At 42.7% G+C, this 21,306-nt stretch overlaps 1 protein-coding gene across 5 annotated transcripts; it reads right to left on the reverse strand.

Annotated features, from left to right (window-relative positions):
- Positions 1-425: 425 nt before the first annotated feature.
- srek1 (splicing regulatory glutamine/lysine-rich protein 1) lies at positions 426-12,969 on the reverse strand. Of its 5 annotated transcripts, XM_021602210.2 has the most exons (14): positions 12,709-12,969; positions 12,376-12,509; positions 10,703-11,491; positions 10,447-10,573; positions 9,938-10,068; positions 9,303-9,491; positions 8,646-8,824; positions 8,155-8,288; positions 7,744-7,858; positions 7,554-7,643; positions 7,037-7,180; positions 5,335-5,406; positions 4,995-5,121; positions 426-1,599 (listed from the first exon to the last, which is right to left on the reverse strand). In XM_021602210.2, exons 4-14 carry the CDS (start codon positions 10,475-10,477, stop codon positions 1,438-1,440), a joined length of 1,374 nt encoding a protein of 457 aa, XP_021457885.1. In that variant the 5' UTR covers positions 10,478-10,573; positions 10,703-11,491; positions 12,376-12,509; positions 12,709-12,969; the 3' UTR covers positions 426-1,437. The 5 variants fall into 5 exon arrangements, with proteins under 5 accessions (XP_021457885.1, XP_021457884.1, XP_021457878.1 ...); XM_021602209.2 differs by having other exon boundaries at positions 10,447-11,491; XM_021602203.2 differs by lacking the exons at positions 10,447-10,573; positions 10,703-11,491.
- Between the last annotated feature and the right edge of the window lie 8,337 nt (positions 12,970-21,306).

Raw genomic sequence — 21,306 nt, forward strand, 5'->3', positions numbered from 1 at the left:
ATTGTGGGTAGATAGCTGAGGAAAAAAATAGTATTTATTACATTTTAGAATAAGGCTGTAACCTAACAAAATATGGAAAAAATTGAGGGGGCTGAATACTTTCTGAATACATTATATGAATATAAAAAAATACATTCTTTACACAATCCTTTCAAATGTCTCATGAATGTTGTGGATTGTTATATTTTTTACCCTTCCTTAAGACAATGTAAATGATAAAACAACTCAGACCAATGCCTTATGTATCTCTTAACTCTGCAAAAATTAGGTCCTTCAATCCAAAGCCTAGATACTGTTTACGTAAACACAATTTGGTGAGGAGAAAACCATGTTCACTCACTCCTGAATCAACTTGTACTACATACATACTCACTGCAACACATACATAGCTTTGATAAAAACTCTGGTTCAAAAGAAAATACTGCTGATAAATTGGAGCCAAATTGAACACTTTGTACTGCAGGGTTCCCCATGGCCACTGGGTTCATACAAAACACTGGAATCCATCACCACCAAACGAACGCAAAACTACAAATATAACTTAATTATGATTGGTAAAACTGAGATTTGATGAATATTACGCTTGCTGTTTGTATCCAAGACAACACCACTCATATCTAACAACTTTTCCCGATTGCTTAAGCAGAATACCAACACATCTTCATCTTGCATCTCAATAACTTCATAAAGTTTATTATTAGTGTATTTTTGTACAATTTCAGTCTAGGCACTTTGACTTGTCTGCCAGGGAATTGTTAACTCATTCCTATGTGTCAAGCAAGTTGAACCTCTGTATAATGTAGGGTTGGCATGCTGAACCATGAAGCTGGTTGAAGCCTTGAGAAAGGCCTTTCTAACAGCAACAGACACTAGACATCTTGCATTATAAGATCTTCCACATAATATTACTTTATAGAAATATTGATTTTGTAAGAATTTGTAAATAACAGCATTTCTTACATTGGGTGCAAACTAAGATATTGTGCACAAACAGACACCTTGCATCTAGTAGTAACCAAAATAGATTAAGTGTTGCACGATAGCACAAACACCAAATTAACCAAGAAACAGGAAATCAACCACAAGCATGTTATGTTCAACATAGTTCTTACTGTAGGAAAAGCACACATTCTCCACATCTATAAAAACAAGCTGTGCACGTTAAGGTCTATTTTCAATATGAATATCATGTGACAACAGATTCACAGCAATGGGCATAGGGGGTCAGCATTCTCTTATACGGTCTTACACTAAATACACACCAAGAAACTGGAACTAGGAAAATAATCAGATAAGATCTAATGGTTTTTGGCACACTTGTGCCAGCCTGGGGAACAGGAAGGGATGTATGTGTATGTTATACCAAGGTAAAGATCACAGGAGCTGGATACATAGTGGACTGTCTCGTTCCCATGGTTCTGCCTGGTTTCACACCCATCACTCAGTGCTGTCGGCGAGCGAGGCAGCGTCATCCTCTGTGTTTGTGTTGTAGCTGCCGTTGTGCTGGACGCAGGGTGATGTCAAACCCTCGCTTGGTGTGGCCGACCCCTCCCTGTCACTCTGGTAGACCTTCTCCTTCCTGTCGTAGTCCCTTTCCACCTGATCACGTTCAAAATTAAAATGTCAAATAGAGCAGGCCTTACTATACTAGGTGGATCAACAGAAAACACTAGGGCCACAGTGAAAACATTTAAGAGCTAAGGTTACTGACTACAGGACATCATGTCACTGTACTTTAGTTGTATTTATCCTTTGTTAGCCAGGAAAGTCACATGGAGATTGATATCTATATTTCAAGTACGCCCTGGCCAAGAAAACAGCACATTTAGTCACACACTCACCATAACACAAAACAGTGCATTCGGAAAGTATTCAGACCACTTGACTTTTTCCAAATTGTTACGTTACAGCCTTACTCTAAAAATATAAATATCACATATACATAAGTATTCAGACCCTTTACTCTGTACTTTTTTGTAGCACCTTTGACAGCAATTACAGCATTGAGTCCTCTTTTGGGTATGATGTTACAAGCTTGGTACACCTCTCACAGATCCTTTCATGCTGTCAGGTTGGATGGTGAGTGTTACTGCACAGCTATTTCCAGGTCTTTCCAGAGATGATCAATCAGGTTCAAGTCCAGACTCTGGCTGGGCCACTCAAGGACATTCAGAGACGTGTCCCGAAGCCACTCCTGCATTGTCTTGGCTGTGTGTTTAGGGTCGTTGTCCTGTTGGTAGGTGAACCTTCAACTCAGTCTGAGGTCCTGAGTGCTCTGGAGCAGGGTTTCATCAAGGACCTCTGTACTTTGCTCCGTTCATCTTTAACTTGATCCGGACTAGTCACTCAGTCCCTGCCGCTGAAAAACATCCCCACACCATGATGCTGCCACCACCATGCTTCACCGTAGGGATGGTGCCAGGTTTCCTCCAGATATGACGCTTGGCATTCAGGCCAAAGAGTTCAATCTTGGTTTCATCAGATCAGTGAATCTTGTTTCTCATGGTCTTGAGAGTCCTTTAGGAAAACTCCAAGCGGGCTGTCATGTGCTTTCTACTGATGAGTGGCTTCAGTATGGCCACTCTACCATAAAGGCCTGATTGGTGGAGTGCTGCAGAGATGGTTGTCCTTCTGGAAAGTTCTCCCATCTCCACAGAAGAACTCTAGAGCTCTGTCAGAGTGACCATCGGGTTCTTGGTCACCTCCCTGACCAACGCCCTTCTTCCCTAATTGCTCAGTTTGGCCGGGCGGACAGCTCTTGGAAGAGTCTTGGTGATTCCAAACTTCTATTTAAGAATGACGGAGGCCACTGTGTTCTTGGGGACCTTCAATGCTGCAGAAACGGTCTGAATACTAACAGTACAAGTCAAAAGTTGACATCTACTCCTTCAAGGTTTTTTTCTTTATTTCTACTATTTTCTACACTGTATAATAATAGTGAAGACATCAAAACTATGAAATAACACCAATAGAATCATGTAGTATGCAAAAAGTTGCCACCCTTTCCCTTGACAGCTTTGCACAGTCTTGGCATTCTCTCAACCAGCTTCATGAGGTAGTCGTCTCGAATGCATTTCAATTAACAGGTGTGCCTTGTTAAAAGTTCATTTGTGGAATTCCTTAATGCGTTTGAGACAATCAGTTGTGTTGTGACATGGTAGGGGTGGGTATACAGAAGATAGCCCCTATTTGGTAAAAGAGCAAGTCCATATTATGGCAAGAACAGCTCAAATAAGCAAAGAGAAACAACAGTCCATCATTCATTCAAGACAGGAAGGCCAGTCAATCCAGAAAACAACTGGATTGACAATCCAGAAAATGTATTCATGTGCAGTCACAAAAACCATCAAGCGCTCTGATGAAACTGGCTCTCATGAGGACCGCCACATGTAAGGAAGACCCAGAGTTACCTCTGCTGCAGTTCATTAGAATTACCAGCCTAGGAAATTGCAGCCCAAATAAATGCTTCAGAGTTCAAGTAACAGACACATCAACTGTTCAGAAGAGACTGCATGAAATCAGGTTGCAAAGAAACCACTACTAAAGGACACCAATAATAAGAGATTTGCTTGGGTCAAGATACACAAGCAATGGACATTAGGTGGAAATCTGTCCTTTGGTCTGATGAGTCCAAATTTGAAAATGTTGGTTCCAACCGCTGTGTCTTTGTGAGACGCAGAGTAGGTCAATGGAAGCACGGAGGTGGCGATGTGATGGTGCTTTGCTAGTGACACTGTCTGTGATTGTTTTCAACAGGTCAATGACCCAACACACCTCCAGGCTGTGTAAGAACTATTTGACCAAGAACGAGAGTGATGGAGTGCTGCATCAGATGACCTGGCTTCCACAATCACCTGACCTCAACCCAATTGAGATGGTTTGGGATGAGTTGGACTGCAGAGTGAAAGAAAAGCAGCCAATAAGTGCTCAGCATATGTGGGAACTCCTTCAAGACTGTTGGAAAGCATTCCAGGTGAAGCTGGTTGAGAGAATGCCAAGAGTGTGCAAAGCTGTCGCCAAGGCAAATGATGGCTACTTTGAAGAATCTCAAATGTAAAATATTTTGATTTGTTTAACACTATTTTCAAAAACCCTTGAATGAGTAAACGCATGACTGGTACTGTATGCAAAAAATGTAGGTTATTATTTGTAATAAATTTGCAAACAAAAACAAATGTTTTCGTTTGTCATTATGGGATAATGTGTGTAGATTGATGAGGGAAAAAATGAATTTAATCAATTTTACAGTAAGACTGTAACGTAACAAAATGTGGAAAAAGTGAAGGGGTCTGAATACTTTCCGAATGAACTGTACAACCCAAATTGTCATGTAAAAACAGTGCAATCATTTGTCATAAAGAGTATAGAAAGAGCAGGAGTCATGGTAAAAACAACATTCTAGTGTGATTAAATCCTCAATTGTAATACAAATGTTGCAAAGAGTTACAGGATGGGGCAGTATGTGTAAAAGCTCTCTTGCCAAACTCAGTCCTTACCTTTCAGTTTGCCTCACCTCAGACTATTGATCTGAACTACTATATTGCACACCACATACTTTTTCTTGGTACTTCATACTTCAATTTAACACTAACAACTACAAAGGGATATTGCAGGAAAGAATGGGCGAGGCCCAAAATCTCAAAACTAGAATATAGCTATGCGCAACATTGTTCATACTACACACACACTGTACAAAACACTTGCAGTGGCATAGTTGAAAGTCGCCAAACAAAGTTTACTGTGAGGAACCCCTAGTAAGCTGTCTGCAGATTGTTATCAATTCTGAAGAGTGGAGTTTCACAGAGATTTGATCTTTAGTGCAGTGAGAAGTAGGCCAGTGTTTTTCCGAGACAGGCTTGACGACGTGCAGATATTATGCTAATTACAGTGATAAGGACAATGATTATAGACACAAATACAGTCAACTTCTGACAAGTGCACTTACGGTCAGGAGTGGATTCTGAAGTCAGCAACTATAGCATTAGTCTTCTCACCTTCATAGGTTTGGCCTTGAGCTCCATCTTCTCTTTATCTCTGCTGCTCTTCTTCCTGGAGTTGGAACTCTCCCTCTTTTCCCTGCTGCCATCCCTTGCTTTCTCCCTCTTCTCGTCTTTCCTCCCTCTGCAAATGTAAATGTCAACACAACCCTTAATGATCGACAGAGTAACGTCATCCAGAAGTCTTGTTTGTGCAAATCTTCCAGAGACCACCATAATGCAAGATTTAAGTTACACATGGGTATCTCAAGTTAGGATTCCCACCCTATGGGCTTGGTTGTGGTGGTGCTGATTGTTGTGTTGAATGGTCCCGTTGTACTACATTGTTTTACTGTACCTCTTTGGTGAGGGAGACCTGGCTTTCCTTCTGGGACTCCTAGAACGATCCCTGCTCTTCCTTCTGTGGCCCCTGAAAATAATTTACACCAACATTTCTTAATATTAACTGGGAGTTTTTGTTAATATTGAGAGCTCTCAGACAGGCCTATGGATATTATTGTGTGTACATCAGTTCAGCCCTCATTTTATATAGTGTGTTAGCTGAACAAATAAGTATATTTTTGTTTCATCAACAGGCCCTACCCTAATTTAAGATGTGTGCTTAACTATAAATCAATTAGAAAGGATTTCAGCTTGATATACTATATACACTCAGTGGTCAGTTTATTATGTACGCCTCCATAACAGCCTGAATTCTTCAGTGCGTGGATTCCACAAGGTGTGGCGTTAAAAACTTTGCTCTATTGGTATCAAGGGACCTAATGTGTGCCAGAAAAACATTCCCCACACCATTACACCACCGCCACCAGCCTGTACCATTGACACCATGCAGGATAGGGCCATGTACTTATGCTGCTTACACCAAATCCTGACTCTGCCATCAGCATGATGCAACAGGAACCGGGATTCTTCAGACCAGGCAAAGTTTTTCCACTCCTCAAATCTCAGGGTTGGTGAGCGCGTGCCCATAGCTGATAGGAGTGGAACCCAGTGTGGTCTGCTGCAATAGCCCATCAGTGATAAGGACTGACGAGTTCTGTTATCCGAGATGACGTTCTGCACACCACTGTTGTACTGCACCATTATTTGCCTATTTGAGGCCCGTTTGTTAGCTTGCACAATTCTTGCCATTCTCCTTCGACCTCTCATCAACGAGCTGGACTGCCGCTTACTGGACGTTTTTTGTTGATGCATCATTTACAGTAAACACTTGACACTGAGTGCAGTTACACACACACACACACACTAATAGCCAGATGAATATAATAATTAGATTAAAACGTTTACATGCTTTGCAAGAATAACAATTTCCTAATAATTATGTTTACATGGACACTTCTGAGGAAGGCACAGTGATGCCGAAACGTTGGTAGATGCCCATTAAATTGCTGGGAGATTACACATGGAGTGTGCGACTTTCATTATTTTGATAGTTTATTCACCGTTAGTCAGCCCCTCCACACAAACTATTATTCTGGGTGTGTGCAAGCTCATGTTTTTGTTATCTACATGGACACATCTGAAATCAGGCTACCTGATGGCACTCTGAAAATGCAGAAAATCACCAAGCAAAACAAACGTTCTACCAAGGTCAACATTTTATTTTTGGGAAGGATATTTGATTCTTAGTTCGAACATAAGAAGTTTGTATGCGAAAACAACTTCTACGTTCAGTTGTTCTGAACACACTTTACTCGTGCTAAAGAGGGAGGCTGGTTCGGCTGCTGCTAGCACATGTACAGATCAAATACACAGCTGGAACGCCGATTAACGTGTTTACATGTCCTTTTCACGTACTGGGGTGAAAAGCTCAGGAGGCTGGTATTTTGAGATACCGGAACCAGTGGAAGCAGTGCGCCCATTCTAACGTTCAATCGAACAGTTACAATGCCCGTCTGCCTGCTTTATATAACAAGCCAGGGCCACATGACTCACTGTCTGTAGAAGCTAACCATTTTTTTTGTGAAAGGGGTGGTGTACCTAATAAACTGACCACTGAGTACATTCAGGAAGCATGTATAGTATGGTGTTCTGCTGACCTGCTCGTGCTCCTGGACCTTTGGGATGCACTGTAGCTTTTTGGAGGCGTTTTAGCCTTTTTCTCCTTCTGCCGCCTATCCTCTATAACCCGAGATATATCCTCCTTTCCTCTCGTCCTCTGCTCCCTCTCTTTCCGCCTGTCCCTGCAGTACACAAGAAAGTGTGTCACTCCTTTCCTAGATGCCTTTGATCTGCAAGCTGGTACAAACCATGACACAGAGACTGGAGCCTAGTGATTCAATGAGTAAACTCAACATCATACTGGCACTGCTGCTAAAACACGTATTTACCAAATGTTGGGTCCTGGCTTAAAGCTAAAGAAACAAAGAATGCACACCATTTAAGGTGATGTGCAGACTAACAAAATAAACTATACACATTTAAACTATACAATTTTTTTTGAACGAACACCATCCTCATGACTAAAGATATCCTAACAGCTTTATTTGATTTACAAAAGCCTTTAGGCTTATCTCAAGGTAAAATAGTTGGAACAACAGACTGCAGTAGTTCTACCGTGATCTGGAGCGCGAAAGTCTCTTGTGGATCCCCCGAGAGACGTGGGACTCGCTGACCTTGGGCCGTGACCTCTGAGAGAGCCTGCTTCTGGAGACGAGAAAGCAAAAAAGGGGAGAATTTATATTATTAGACCAAACCAAGTTCACTTTATTTGCCTGTGAGAGGAATTCTCAATCCCGGACCGTACCTGTGCCTAGAATGGGACCGCTTCCTCCTCGTTCTCGAGCGGGAATGCGATCGTGACCGTGTTCTGGATCTCCTGGAACGTCGGGAGTGACTGGATGAGCGTTTCTTCACCTCCTCTGTAACAGGAAGTGATTGGTCAGACTAATCGTACCAATCTATGTCTGTGAAAGACATCCTGTGATGTTGAAACGTCACTCCTGTATCTATTCCTATACCTGTAGTTCCATCTGCAGTAAAGCCTGAGCATTTTTATTGCTGACTAAATCTGTGCCTGCCTTTGAGTTGTGCTTTTAAATAAATCCAATTTAGGATGCATTTGGCTCGGGCATAATCCTTTTCATACCATCCAACCATTTTCACACGAAAAAAGCTACAAGGGTACCCGTGAGGATGAGAGTGCTTGACCTCTGACCTGGCTCTACTATGATGGCGGCAATGGTGGACTGGGCCTCTCTGACCCTCTTCATTACATCCTCCAGCTCCTTGGCTGCAGCCTGAGGGGTCAGCTCTGGGGGCTTCACAATGGCGTTGTTGGAATGATTAATCCTGACCAAAACACAACGTTATATCACATTAACGCAACTTAGTGAACATCAAGTCACAACACAGAAAGGCAAATCACCACAGACATGGAAAACAATTCACTTAAGAGGCACAAGACTTTCAATTGCTACGTTTGTCGATTCCAAAGACAGCACAGTATTGAGCAACGTGCGGTAGTACTACCACAAAAAATGTCAACTGGTCATTTAATTTGAATTTGGAGAGAAGCACAATCATCACAATCAATATTCAATAACAGTGAACAGGGTAACACATAGGTGTATCTCCACTAATAATATTATGAGACGAGATACACAACATATAACATTTTCTATAGAATAAAAACGTTATGAGACTTACTTCAAGGGTCTGTCTCCGAACATGACTCCGTTAAAGGTCAGCGCTCTGGACACTGAATCCTGGTCGGCAAACTCCACGAAGGCGAAGCGTGTGGGCTGCGTCTCGTCCCCCGCCATGCGCACAAACTTTACGTCGCCCACCTGCTTAAAGAATTCCAGCAGCTGCTCTGCAGTAGTGGTCTACGGAGGGAGAAGAGAGCACATTTTAACATTAATGCAATAAGATACAGGTATAGGATCTTAATGTGAGCACCATTTTATTGATGAGAATTTGTAGTGTATTCAATGTTAAAAAAGGCTTCTAAAGCCTTAAAAACGTCAGACTTGATTTGCCCTAATGTAAAATTGATCAACCCCTAAAACAATATCCATGAATTATAATCCATATAATAATTCTAATTTCCTGTTGCAGCAGAATAATTTTCCTACGGTAGCAAACTGGCTCAAATTAAGATCTTACATCTGTAACCGTCATAAGATTATGGCATCATCCTATGACAGATGATAACCCTTAATATAACAGAGAAAGAGCTTCATCCAAGTGCTATATCCTAACTTGACTTTTGAGCTTAAATCATGCATTCATGTCAATGGGAAATATATATGAAAATGTGAATAGCTGTCACAGAACTTCAGTTACTCTTAGGGTCCCTGTTACCTGCGAGTTGAGGTTGCCAACGTAGACAGTCCTTCTGATCTCGTTCACCTTGGAGGGATCCACGTTCCCCATGAGGGGGGGCTGGGCGGAGGACGACACCCCACCTGCTCCAGTCACAGCCAGGGCCGACACTGCAGGGTCCAGGGCAGCTGGCAATGCCGCCAGGCTCACAATAGGGACGCTCAGCTGCTACAGTAACACAAACAGAGCAAGGTTTACTAGGCAGATGGAGAGGTGGAATAAAGATTGAGAGATTTTCAGGTAAGATGTACCGCACATAGAAACAGTTTCATGATATCTTTAAGTTTGATTGCCATTTGTTCCCTTCTGAAAATAAAAGGCCCAAATGTTGCACAGGTGCTGTAGAGCTTAATAAATATGTCTGTGGTAAAGCAATACACCTCCTACTGATCAAAACTTGTATAGCACAGTGTTTCTCATCTTTTTTGTACCAGAGGCTTGGCAAGCTATGGCACTTCTTGGAAGACTACTTATATTAAAACTAACACTTGAGAACTGACTAAATATTTGTCACAACTATTCTGTGGGACGAGTCAGCAACATCCCAGAGACCAAAGTCGGCCTGTGGACTGGAAATTGAGCACCCTGGTACGGTCTATTAATCCCAAACTCACAGTCTGTATGGGGGCCGAGGTGGGAAGGGGCAGCAGGCCGGCGCCTGGCATCAGGCTGGGTACAGCAGGAACAGCAGGGGGGGCAGCAGGTGCCAAGAGAGACAAGGCCTTGGCTTCTTCTGGGATCTTCCCTGTGGGACAAGGCGAGGAGTTAGAGCAGGTCATGGCAGGAATCAACCCTTCTGCGTCCTCTATGACTGCAGTATTATAGCCCCAGTATTCTAGAGAGAGAGAGAACATTCCTTCTTCATACAAAGACCTAGCTTTATTGGCTAGTTACTGAGGAGTCTAAGAGCCGATGCTAAAAAAAGGTTGAGCATCCACAGTGAGGTTTCCCTCTACTTCTCAAATTTACTGTAATAAGTCAGTCATTTAGCATTCAGGCTATGAACAGACAAAAACGTTAACATGACTTTTTCCTCACAAACGAAAGGGAAATCCTGATTTTTGTCCTCTTTTTTTCATAGATTCAAAAAATAATGCAGAGAACACTTTGAGGTATGGGTCACCTGTACTGGAAACATATTGGTCATGAACCATACGATAGCAAGCATGGGCGCTTTTCCCGTAGGGCGATCGTTTCGCAGTGTTGGAAAGGAGTGCAACACAAGACAACCGTTCATGATGGCTGCATCACTAATAGCACACAGAACATCAGATACAGAAAAGAAGAACATTTTTTAAGAATCTTGAGAAATTCCCAAACGTTAACCAAAACTTAAAACCTAAAAACAACGGATTTGAAATCTTTCACTTTCTTATTACTGGTTCAATCTGCCGTTCCTGAATGGAAGAGGGGAAGGGCGAAGTGGGTCTTTCAATTCATCTAGTGGCTTTGTTTTTGAGAAGAAAAAAAACAATTACAATAATTTAAGGCTTAAGGGCAAAAGCAATAAAAAGTCCATGTAATCAAATTCTTATACTATCAGTATAAGCATTATGTTACCAATGTAAAATGTAAAGGTTCTATTCTATTCTACTACTTATAAGTTAATGATACTTTCTCCTAGTGAGTTTAAGGTTTAGATGAGCCCTATATTTGAAATCCTAACCATAGACCAAGAGCAGGAGACAAAGAAAGTAAAACGTGTTAGTCATCTTCATGGCAGCCCATGTGTGATACACATTCCACCTGGGTGCCATGGCAACCTGGACAGAACTCAATCACAGACTGGAAGGAGAGAGAGAGAATGAGCGAAAGAAAGAAAGAGAAGAGGTGAGAGAAAGAGAGAGGAAAAAAGAAAAACCCAAAATAATAAACGGAAAAACAATATGCTAGGAATAATGCAATAGTGTAGCTAGAGTCTAGAGGGAGCAGACAAGGCAAGGGACAACATGTGAAAGTAAAATCTAAAAGAAACCAAACAAAAAAAAGAAAGAAAAGAAAGATAAATAAAAAGAGACAAGGTGTCCATCTTGGAAGGTTCAGCGGGCTTATTCTCCTTGGTCACATTCCCCCCTTGAAGGCAGCGGTGGCCCCAGCGGGGATAGTGGCTTGGAAAACAATGCCTGACTCAGGCTAGTGTAGTGTAACAGCTGGGCCAGTCTAGTCATCTGATATGCACACATAATCACACAGAAAAAACATACAAAACCAAATTAATAAACTCAGTAGCCATCCAGCACTAAGTTAACGTGGACAAAAAAGCATTTCAAGTGAGAGAATCGGTTAGATAAGGTGAGACCACTTTTTTCTCTTTTTTTTTGAGAAGCTATACGCTAAATAATGGAACAAGAAGGTTCTAGAAGACAGGGAGATTAAGCAAAAAAAAAAAAAAAAAAAAAAAAAATGAAACAAAATAAAGAGAGAAAAGAAGTAGTTAATTATTTATTATGTTATTCTACCATCCTTGAAATCACCTCCATATCACTATGCATTATACCCATAACAATCACGTCAACCTTTGTCAAGAACATCAGAATCCGAGTCAAGTGTTATTTCGCAAGAATGTGGATGATGTATTGCCAGACCAGCATAAACTGTCATTGAATACAGTGAGGTGGTACTAGTCTATGATGTTACTCTAAGTGTCTACTCCTGCTACTACAATGTGCCTTCCATGGTCCGTGCAAATGATCATGTTATTTTCATATTGTGTATAGCCCCATGACAAAACACACTGCTTATATCTAGCTAGTTGTGACAGGTGCTTAGGATAAATTGAGTGCTCATTGTGGATTAGGCCATCTTGGATCTGGGATACAGTGCAAGTGTGAAAGTGCATTTGTGTTCATGTGTATTCCTAATGGAAACCAACACAGCAAAACACTGGAAAGAAACACTTGCATGTACCTGCTATTTGAATGTAGGATACTAACGTTAGAATTTCAGCGGTTTCACGAACCAATAGACAACACAATTTCACAGGAAGTGTGTTGACTACACAAAACACTCATTATGTCAACATCATCACTTGAATGAGTTTGAGCATACTCACCTTCTGCACATGGGACTACGATCAAAGCTCTGTCAATAAATACAGTGTTGGTTAAATGTTGCGCCACGCCAACACTGGAAGGCTCTCGATACTTTATGTAACATACTTTGGACGAGAAGGGGAGTGGTGCATTGCTGTAAGAGAACACAGACATATATTAGAAATTACATGGATGTTGAATGAACACAGTTTACAAGTCAACGTTAGCTATACATGCCTATCTATCTACATTAAGTAAACTCCGGTAGCTAGCTGCACCAATGGTAAACGTGCGGAGTAGGCCCTTGATCCTGGGTGTTTCTTTATTAGGCATGCCGAATTGATAGCGCTTACTCCGGGGGGTAAAGACGTAACTCCTCGACGTCCCCAAGAAAGCCGAAGAGAGTGCGCATCTGCTCACTACTCACGGCAGACGACAGATTGGTGATTTGAATGACAGCGGTGCCTGGAATTCCACTCATTTTTCGAAATGCTTCCTCTTGAAAATGTACAGGAAATCGTATTTTACGACTATCCGAACGTTAATTCTAGAAAACGGTTACAGGGGCAGCAAAGACAGTACCACAGACAGAACAGTGAACCAGACGTTTCACCGGATGTATAAATCTGAAGCATCCGGTTGGCGTGTCCCACTCACAACCAAATATGGTGGTAAGGGGAAGCGGCGGCTGTGAGAGAAGATGGAGCGAGAAGGATTTTGGACGATAGTCTGCTAATTTTCTCATCCGTGAAACATTTGAGTTTAATACTGTTAAGAAAACTACAATCTGTTACGAAGTGGATTACGTTTTGTAGACTTTACCCTTTGCGGGTAAAGTTTCCCCCCAAAATGGCGTTGTTTAAAATGAGTGCAAGGGCCAAATTAGCAATTGCACACACGCACTTCACAGAGTAGGCGTTCCCTAACGGAAATATGCAAACACATGTTAGAACGGGCCAATATAATCTCCCTAGCTCGTGCTTGGTTCTGCCCACTTCCTTGTTTGTTCGGCCCACTGTGATTAATTTGCTCCCATTGGAATCGACATGCTATGGTCAATCTTGGGTTAGTTTAGCAAATCTTTGACAGTAATGCTGAAAGATCTTGACGTCTCCACCGATTGCTGTGCGAACAGCGCCTTCATGTGTCAAGGATGTCTCACATCAAGGGTCTTTCTTCAATTAGATTTCATTACCAGACTGCGTCCTCTCTCCTCTTGAAAAAAGCCACAGTTAATCGAGGAGAGTGGACGTGGATGGAAATGCTTTTGCTTGAAATGAGCCGGTCCTTCTCTGCTCGGAGCATCATTAGGCAAATTAAGATAACAGGGAGGAGCATCCCAAAATAAATGTGTAAAGTCCAAAAAAATTGTTGTGCAAAACATTTTATAGATAAAACAATAAGTAGAATATTGTTTTTAAAAGTGTTTTTCTCTGATGAAACAAAAGCTGATTCAAAGGGGGTGTGGAAAATTTAAAAATGATTCTGCAGTAGAATACACATGAGTATCCTCGATAAAAGGTGGCTATCGAGGAGGGGAGAACACTTCCGTTTGCCTACTAACAAACTAACACACTCCTCGGACACTTATTGGTTTCGGGTCATGGAGAAGAGAGGACGGAGGAGAGAGGATAGACTTCTGCCTAATGAGAAAACCCAGAAGGAAAACTTTATAATTACTAAATAAAATCTACATTGGAGACGTTTCCATGGCAAAACAAAAAATGGGTCGCCAAGGTGGAACCAAAATATTATTCATCTGGAAGAAGCAGGAGCTGTGCACCCTTTCTTACTTAATGGCACAGTGCACTTGCTGAAACTAAGGGGTTTTCTTGTTTGGGCAAACGACCATCCTCCGTCGTATATCCTCCGTGAGCCAGAAATCAATAAGTGGTCGAGGAGTGTGTCATTTCGTTAGTAAGCAAACAGGAAGGGGGCTGGAAGGGGTTAGCTTCATGTCAATACAGCAAATGGAGTATGAGGAGTGTGTGTATCAAAAGGAAAGTATTGGGCGTGTGAAAAAGAGTGGGTGTGTCGAAAAGGAAAGTGGTGGGAGTGTGGAAAGGAGTGGATGTGTCAAATGCTCTGCTATAGGTTAGACCAGGGCTTTCCAACCCTGTTCCTGTAGAGCTACCCCCCTGTAGGTTTTCACTCTAACCCTAGTTGTGACTAACTTGATTCAGTTTATCAGATGTGCCAGATTAGGGTTGGAGCGAAAACCTACAGGACGGTAGCTCTCCAGGAACAGGTTTGGGGAGCCCTGGGTTAGACGGTTTTGATTAAGCGGTGTTATGTAGCACTATATTTGAGCACTCCAATATGGTATCCTTCCACACGGCAGAATACATTCGAGTAAGGATTTCACATTAGTCCCGTGTCCCAGGTAGTGCTGAGGCTGCTGCTGACCCGCTTAAATAGCTGCTACCGCACAACTTCCACCTCTTGCTTTTCTCTCAGCTCATTCCAGAGAGGATTGCTTGGTAAGAGTGCTATGTTAGAGTGTATAAGCACAGAAGTATGCCTGCAGCTATTCAATAGCTTGGAGCAAGCTAACTAGCTAGCCTCTCCATCTGGGTGGTCTGCTGTCACTCCCACTGGGTTTGACTTGTGCCTTCTTGTTTGGGTTTTGTCCTTGTTTTAATTACTTGTGACAGTATTCGAATTTGGGCAATACTCGGTTTAGGGTTTTTCTTAAGCCGGATGTACACTACATCATTTTGGCTCCGATTTAGCTGTCCCAGACAAGTTTTTGAGAGCCCCCCCCCTGCCTTCTTGGGACGCGTGGCCATGTATGACACTCGTTTAATGTGAGCGGGTCAGAAACGCAATCTGGGGCTACCGATCCGGTCTTTGAGCAGTCCCAGACGTCCCGATATTTTCAAACATGTTTGTTGTTATCAGCACAAAATCTGCAATGCTCTTATAATGTGAGATGTGCAAGACACGTTTTGAGAACGTGATCAGCAATAGCCAATGAGAGCTCACCAGAGAAGAAGCCAGTGAGATGATGACGATGTTTCGCATCCCCTGGAATGTGTAGACACTCGAGTAGGAGCGATGATTATTAGTATGCGTTTGTACTTGCCTTTTTCCAAGAGCCACAGAGTAAAATTGTTTCAGCTCTGAAGTTCACAAGCAATGCTATTTAATTAAAAAATCTTGGCTCGAAATTTCAACTCCTTTGAGCCACAGCTCGTTCTAGCTACTTTACCAATCTAATCACATCATTGTTTTGGCGAGACAGCGTGGTGGTATGGAGAATCCTCACGACCAAGTAAAGAATCTTACAGTGTGTGACACCCTGTCTGTGCCAGATTGTTTAGTGTGCGCACCACTACCTTGGCAAGACAAACAACTACAGGAAAGATGGTTGTTTAATGTGAGTGACTCAGCGAGTGTGGAGAACGCATAAAACATTATATTTGAGAAGCATTCCAGTAAATGCTGTACTGTCACTGCAGATGCCGGAGTAACCATGCAGAGCATTTTAATGGCACCACACCCATATTTTTTAACAATGTGGAGGGCTCCTCATTGACATGATTGGTTGATGGTTGGTGGCAATGGTATGTCCTGTATAAACGCAAACTCACTTCCTTGAGAACTTCCTTCACAATAGCTCTGCTCAACTGCTCTGCGAAGTGCAAGAAGTATGAATACCATGACTCATGCAGAGGCCGTATTGTCAGAAATGCTGTATGGCCAATGCAGAACCTGGATTGACCATGCAGAGCCTTTAGGTGTTGCAAGGCACACCAAGATTTCATCTCTCACAGGGCACAGAAATCTTGCCTAAACTCTTGTGTTCAACCGTGAACCAACTATGCAAAATAGATAGCTTAATGAGAGGTGACCATTGCAGGACTGAGCACAATTATAAACACACTTTCTCTTAAGTCCTGCCAACCTCAAACCCCATGTATAAAGAAATAAATATATTATAAACGTGGTGTCAGTTACAGCCGACCCACATGTTTGAAGCAAGAAATAAACTATAGGCATGTGTGAGTTACAATGCCCTGCCCCTTCACGGTCAAGCAGTTCACACTCCAGTCATGTCTCCTCTCCTTTAGATAGTGTATGAGACAGTGGCTGATACTGTAGGTCCGTAGTAATCTTTACTATTATACAGTATTGCGCAGTGTTTACTATAGACATAGTACACTGCTCAAAAAAATAAAGGGAACACTAAAATAACACATCCTAGATCTGAATGAATGAAATATTCTTATTAAATACTTTTTTATTTACATAGTTGAATGTGCTGACAACAAAATCACACAAAAATGATCAATGGAAATCAAATTTATCAACCCATGGAGGTCTGGATTTGGAGTCACACTCAAAATTAAAGTGGAAAACGACACTACAGGCTGATCCAACTTTGATGTAATGTCCTTAAAACAAGTCAAAATGAGGCTCAGTAGTGTGTGTGGCCTCCACGTGCCTGTATGACCTCCCTACAACGCCTGGGCATGCTCCTGATGAGGTGGCGGATGGTCTCCTGAGGGATCTCCTCCCAGACCTGGACTAAAGCATCCGCCAACTCCTGGACAGTCTGTGGTGGATGGAGCAAGACATGATGTCCCAGATGTGCTCAATTGGATTCAGGTCTGGGGAACGGGCGGGCCAGTCCATAGCATCAATGCCTTCCTCTTGCAGGAACTGCCGACACACTCCAGCCACATGAGGTCTAGCATTGTCAGGCATTAGGAGGAACCCAGGGCCAACCGCACCAGCATATGGTCTCACAAGGGGTCTGAGGATCTCATCTCGGTACCTAATGGCAGTCAGGCTACCTCTGTCGAGCACATGGAGGGCTGTGCGGCCCCCCAAAGAAATGCCACCCCACACCATGACTGACCCACCACCAAACCGGTCATGCTGGAGGATGTTGCAGGCAGCAGAACATTCTCCACGGCGTCTCCAGACTCTGTCACATCTGTCACATGTGCTCAGTGTGAACCTGCTTTCATCTGTAAAGGGCACAGGGCGCCAGTGGCAAATTTGCCAATCTTGGTGTTCTCTGGCAAATGACAAACATCCTGCACGGTGTTGGGCTGTTTGCACAACCCCCACCAGTCGATGTCGGGCCCTCATACCACCCTCATGGAGTCTGTTTCTGACCGTTTGAGCAGACACATGCACATTTGTGGCCTGCTAGAGGTAATTTTGCAGGGCTCTGGTAGTGCTCCTCTTGCTCCTCCTTGCACAAAGGCGGAGGTAGCGGTCCTACTGCTGGGCTGTTGCCCTCCTACGGCCTCCTCCACGTCTCCTGATGTACTGGCCTGTCTCCTGGTAGCGCCTCCATGCTCTGGACACTACGCTGACAGACACAGCAAACCTTCTTGCCACAGCTCGTATTGATGTACAGCATGTGCAATTTATTGTCAATCAGTGTTGCTTCCTAAGTGGACAGTTTGATTTCACGGAAGTGTGATTGACTTGGAGTTACATTGTGTTGTTTAAGTGTTCCCTTTATTTTTTTGGGCAGTGTATATTACACTGTTGGCGGAATTATTTTCCACTAGGAAACGCTACAGCTATTATGTCTCCTCCTTCAGATAATGTTTGAGACAAAGGCTGATACTGTCTATCTCAATGCAAATAGTACAGGTAGCCATTTGATAAGCTGTTCAGAAGTCTTATGACTTGGGGCTTTAAGAAGCCTTTTGGACCTAGACTTGGTGATTTGGTACCACTTGCCGTGCGGTAGCAGAGAGAACAGTCTATGACTAGGGTGGCTGGAGTCTTTGGCAAATTTTAAGGCCTTCCCCTGACACTGCCTGGTTTACAGGTCCTGGATGGCAGGAAGTTTGGCCCCAGTGATGTACTGGGCCGCACGCACTACCCTCAGTAGCGCCTAGTGGTCGGAGGCTGAGCAGTTGCCATACCAGGCGGTGATGCAATCAGTCAGGATGCTCTCGATGGTGCAGCTGTAGAACTTTTGAGCTATTACACTGCGTTCTTGCACAGTGTTTAGCTGGGGTTACTCATTTTCTGTTATACTTACAGTTAAGACAGTAACTATCCTAGTTTCTCTTGGAAACCCACATCTCAGCTCTATTACACTGAGGGTTTCAGTGTGTAGCTGGGTTTACTATAGTTATGTTGCATTACTTTACAATACAGACAGTAACTAACCTAGTTTACAGTAACTACTGTATAAAGCTATATTACACTGGGGTATTACACAGTGTGTAGCTGGGTTTACTATAGTTTTTCTGTTGCAGTTTGACTAAAGGTGCTTTTCCTACGTATGGGAACTATACAGTCACATCTCATGGCAGACTTTGTGGATCTGCTGCCATGGGTTTGGGTTTCCTGACCATGCTGTCCGGCCAGCAGGCCGGACTCAGCTATCTGACTGGCCGACCGGCTGGATGGACCTAGCTGTCTTGCTGGCTGGCCGGACTTAGCTAGGTCCGGCCAGCTGGCCAGAAAGTTATCTGTCCGGCCGGCCGGACATAGCTTTCTGGCAACCTACCTAGCCTTGCGGACCTATCTACCATACCTACCCAACTGGCCGTAAACCAGGTAGGTAGGTCTGGCCAAAAGGGACGTAGGTCAGTTAGGTCTGGCCAGCCAGGTAGGTAGGCCAGCTAGGTAGGGGGGCTGCCCGAGTAGGTCCGGCCGGTTGGGTAGGTCAGGTAGATGGGTCCGCCCGGCTAGGTAGGTAGGTCCGGCCAGCGTTTCCAGGCAGGTAGGTCCGGTCAGCCGGGTGGAAGCCAAGTAGGTCGTTTTTTCTCTGCCAAGAAGTTTCCTTTTATTTGAACGTCTGTTGTTGTCATGTTTTTTTAAACCATATTTTAAGTAATTTTCATAAAGCATTATGACCATCTGTCACTTTACTCTCACTAAGAAAATGCACTTTATAACACTGTCAAGAAGGAAAATATATTTAATTAGTTTACTCCAATTAGGGGAGGGTTGGTAGGGTTAGGGGAAAAAAGTAAAGAATAGGATATAATTAATTAATTAATTAATTTAAAATATATATTTTTTTAATATTTGAATAATCAAAAGAAAAAATGTGTTTATTTATTAGCCTAGTGGTTATAAGTATTTAGGCATATCATGTGAATTAGGCCTCGTGAAAATGTGAAATCATTGTCAAAGCGCAAGAGATGCTGTTACATGTAGGCCTAGATTGTTTATGGATTGAAAAAATATCAAAACTGTCATTTAACAACCCAAAACCAATTGCATGTGACACAGAAACCACTGACTCATTGCATTTTTCAATTAACAAGACACCTGCTGGGAACTTTTAACTGGTTAGGGCAGCCCATGAAGTGTCCTAAATAACTATTGACTAGGTGTGAATTTTAGGACTAAAGAGGCTTCATGAATTGCTTCTTTCTTTTTTTTTACCTATGAAAGCAGGAGTAAAATGTCTCTGTTCTCAGCATTTATGGGCCCTGATCTCAGAGTTGGTGGCAGTCTGGTTGGCTGCCTGTGCGTGGGTCATCTCTACAGCTTAAGTGCTTGGGTTCCTGATATCAATTTCAATCCCTCTCTCCTTGAGCCAATGCCCCAAACAGACAGAACAGCAACACCAGCAGAGCTAGAGCAACCCTCATTTTGAAATGACACCTTTTCAGAACTAATGTAGTCTAATCTGGGCTCCTCAATCCCCCTTCTTATATAGACTGGACTTGGTGAACCAGTACAGTACATGAGAACTGAACACTTGTCTACAGTGGACATTTTTAGAATATAGCCACGGTGGTTTTTCTAATGATCAATTAGCCTTTTAAAATGATAAACTTGGATTAGATAACACAACGTGCCACAGGAGTGATGGTTGCTGATAATGGGCCTCTGTGCGCCTATGTAGATATTCCATAATAAATCAGCCGTTTCCAGCTACAATAGTAATTTACAACATTAACAATGTCAACACTGTATTTCTGATCAATTTTATGTTATTTTAATGGACAAAAAAATGTGCTTTTCTTTCAAAAACAAGGACATTTCTAAATGACCCCAAACTTATCAATGGTAGTGTGTCTGTGTATATATACAGTTGAAGTCAGAAGTTTACATAAACCTTAGCCAAATACATTTAAACTCAGTTTTTCACAATTCCTGACATTTAATCTTGGTAAAAATTCTGTCTTAGTTCAGTTAGGATCACCACTTTATTTAAAGAATATGAAATGTCAGAATAATAGTAGAGAGAATTATCTATTTCAGCTTTTATTTTTTTCATCACATTCCCAGGGGGTCAGAAGCTTACATACAGTCAATTAGTATTTGTTAGCATTGCCTTTAAATGGTTTAACTTGGGTCAAACGTTTTGGGTAGCCTTCCACAAGCTTCCCACAATAAGTTGGGTGAATTTTGGCCCATTCCTCCTGACAGAGCTGGTGTAATTGAGTCAGGTTTGTAGGGCTCCTTTCTCACACACACTTTTTCAGTTCTGCCCACCCATTTTCTATAGGATTGAGGTCAGGGCTTTGTGATGGCCACTCCAATACCTTGACTTTGTTGTCCTTAAGCCATTTTGCCACAACTCTGGAAGTATGCTTGGGGTCATTGTTGTTACGGTGCGTGAATGAGGACCCAAAAGCGAATCAACTTAAACAGAGCTTCTTTAATTACCAAACATAGGTAGGCTCAGATGGACCGGCAGATTCCGACAGGACAGGACAAGGTTACAGCAAACATGACGACAGTCTGGTTCAGGCATGAATGACACAAACAAACAAGAATCCGACAAGGACAGGAGCAGAAACAGAGAGAGATATTGGGACCTAATCAGAGGGAAAAAAGGGAACAGGTGGGGAACGGGGTGAATGGGTAGTTAGAGGAGACAAGGGACAGCTGGGGGAAAGCGGGGGAGAAAAGGTAACCTAACACGACCAGCAGAGGGAGACAGGGTGAAGGGAAAGGACAGAGACAAGACAACATGACAGTACATGACAGTACCCCCCCACTCACCGAGC

Source organism: Oncorhynchus mykiss, chromosome 5 (assembly GCF_013265735.2).
Source record: "Oncorhynchus mykiss isolate Arlee chromosome 5, USDA_OmykA_1.1, whole genome shotgun sequence".
Lineage (NCBI taxonomy): Eukaryota > Metazoa > Chordata > Actinopteri > Salmoniformes > Salmonidae > Oncorhynchus > Oncorhynchus mykiss.

Bases quoted from the DNA above. Each gene is read 5' to 3' on its own strand.
- srek1 (XM_021602203.2), bottom strand. From the start codon at position 12,836: ATGAGTGGAATTCCAGGCACCGCTGTCATTCAAATCACCAATCTGTCG. The intron at 9,492-9,937 runs GTGAGTTTGGGA...GTGTTACTGTAG, and splicing joins CCTCGGCCCCCATACAGACT to CAGCTGAGCGTCCCTATTGT. The intron at 5,407-7,036 runs GTCAGCAGAACA...AATTATTTTCAG, and splicing joins AGGTCCAGGAGCACGAGCAG to GGGCCACAGAAGGAAGAGCA.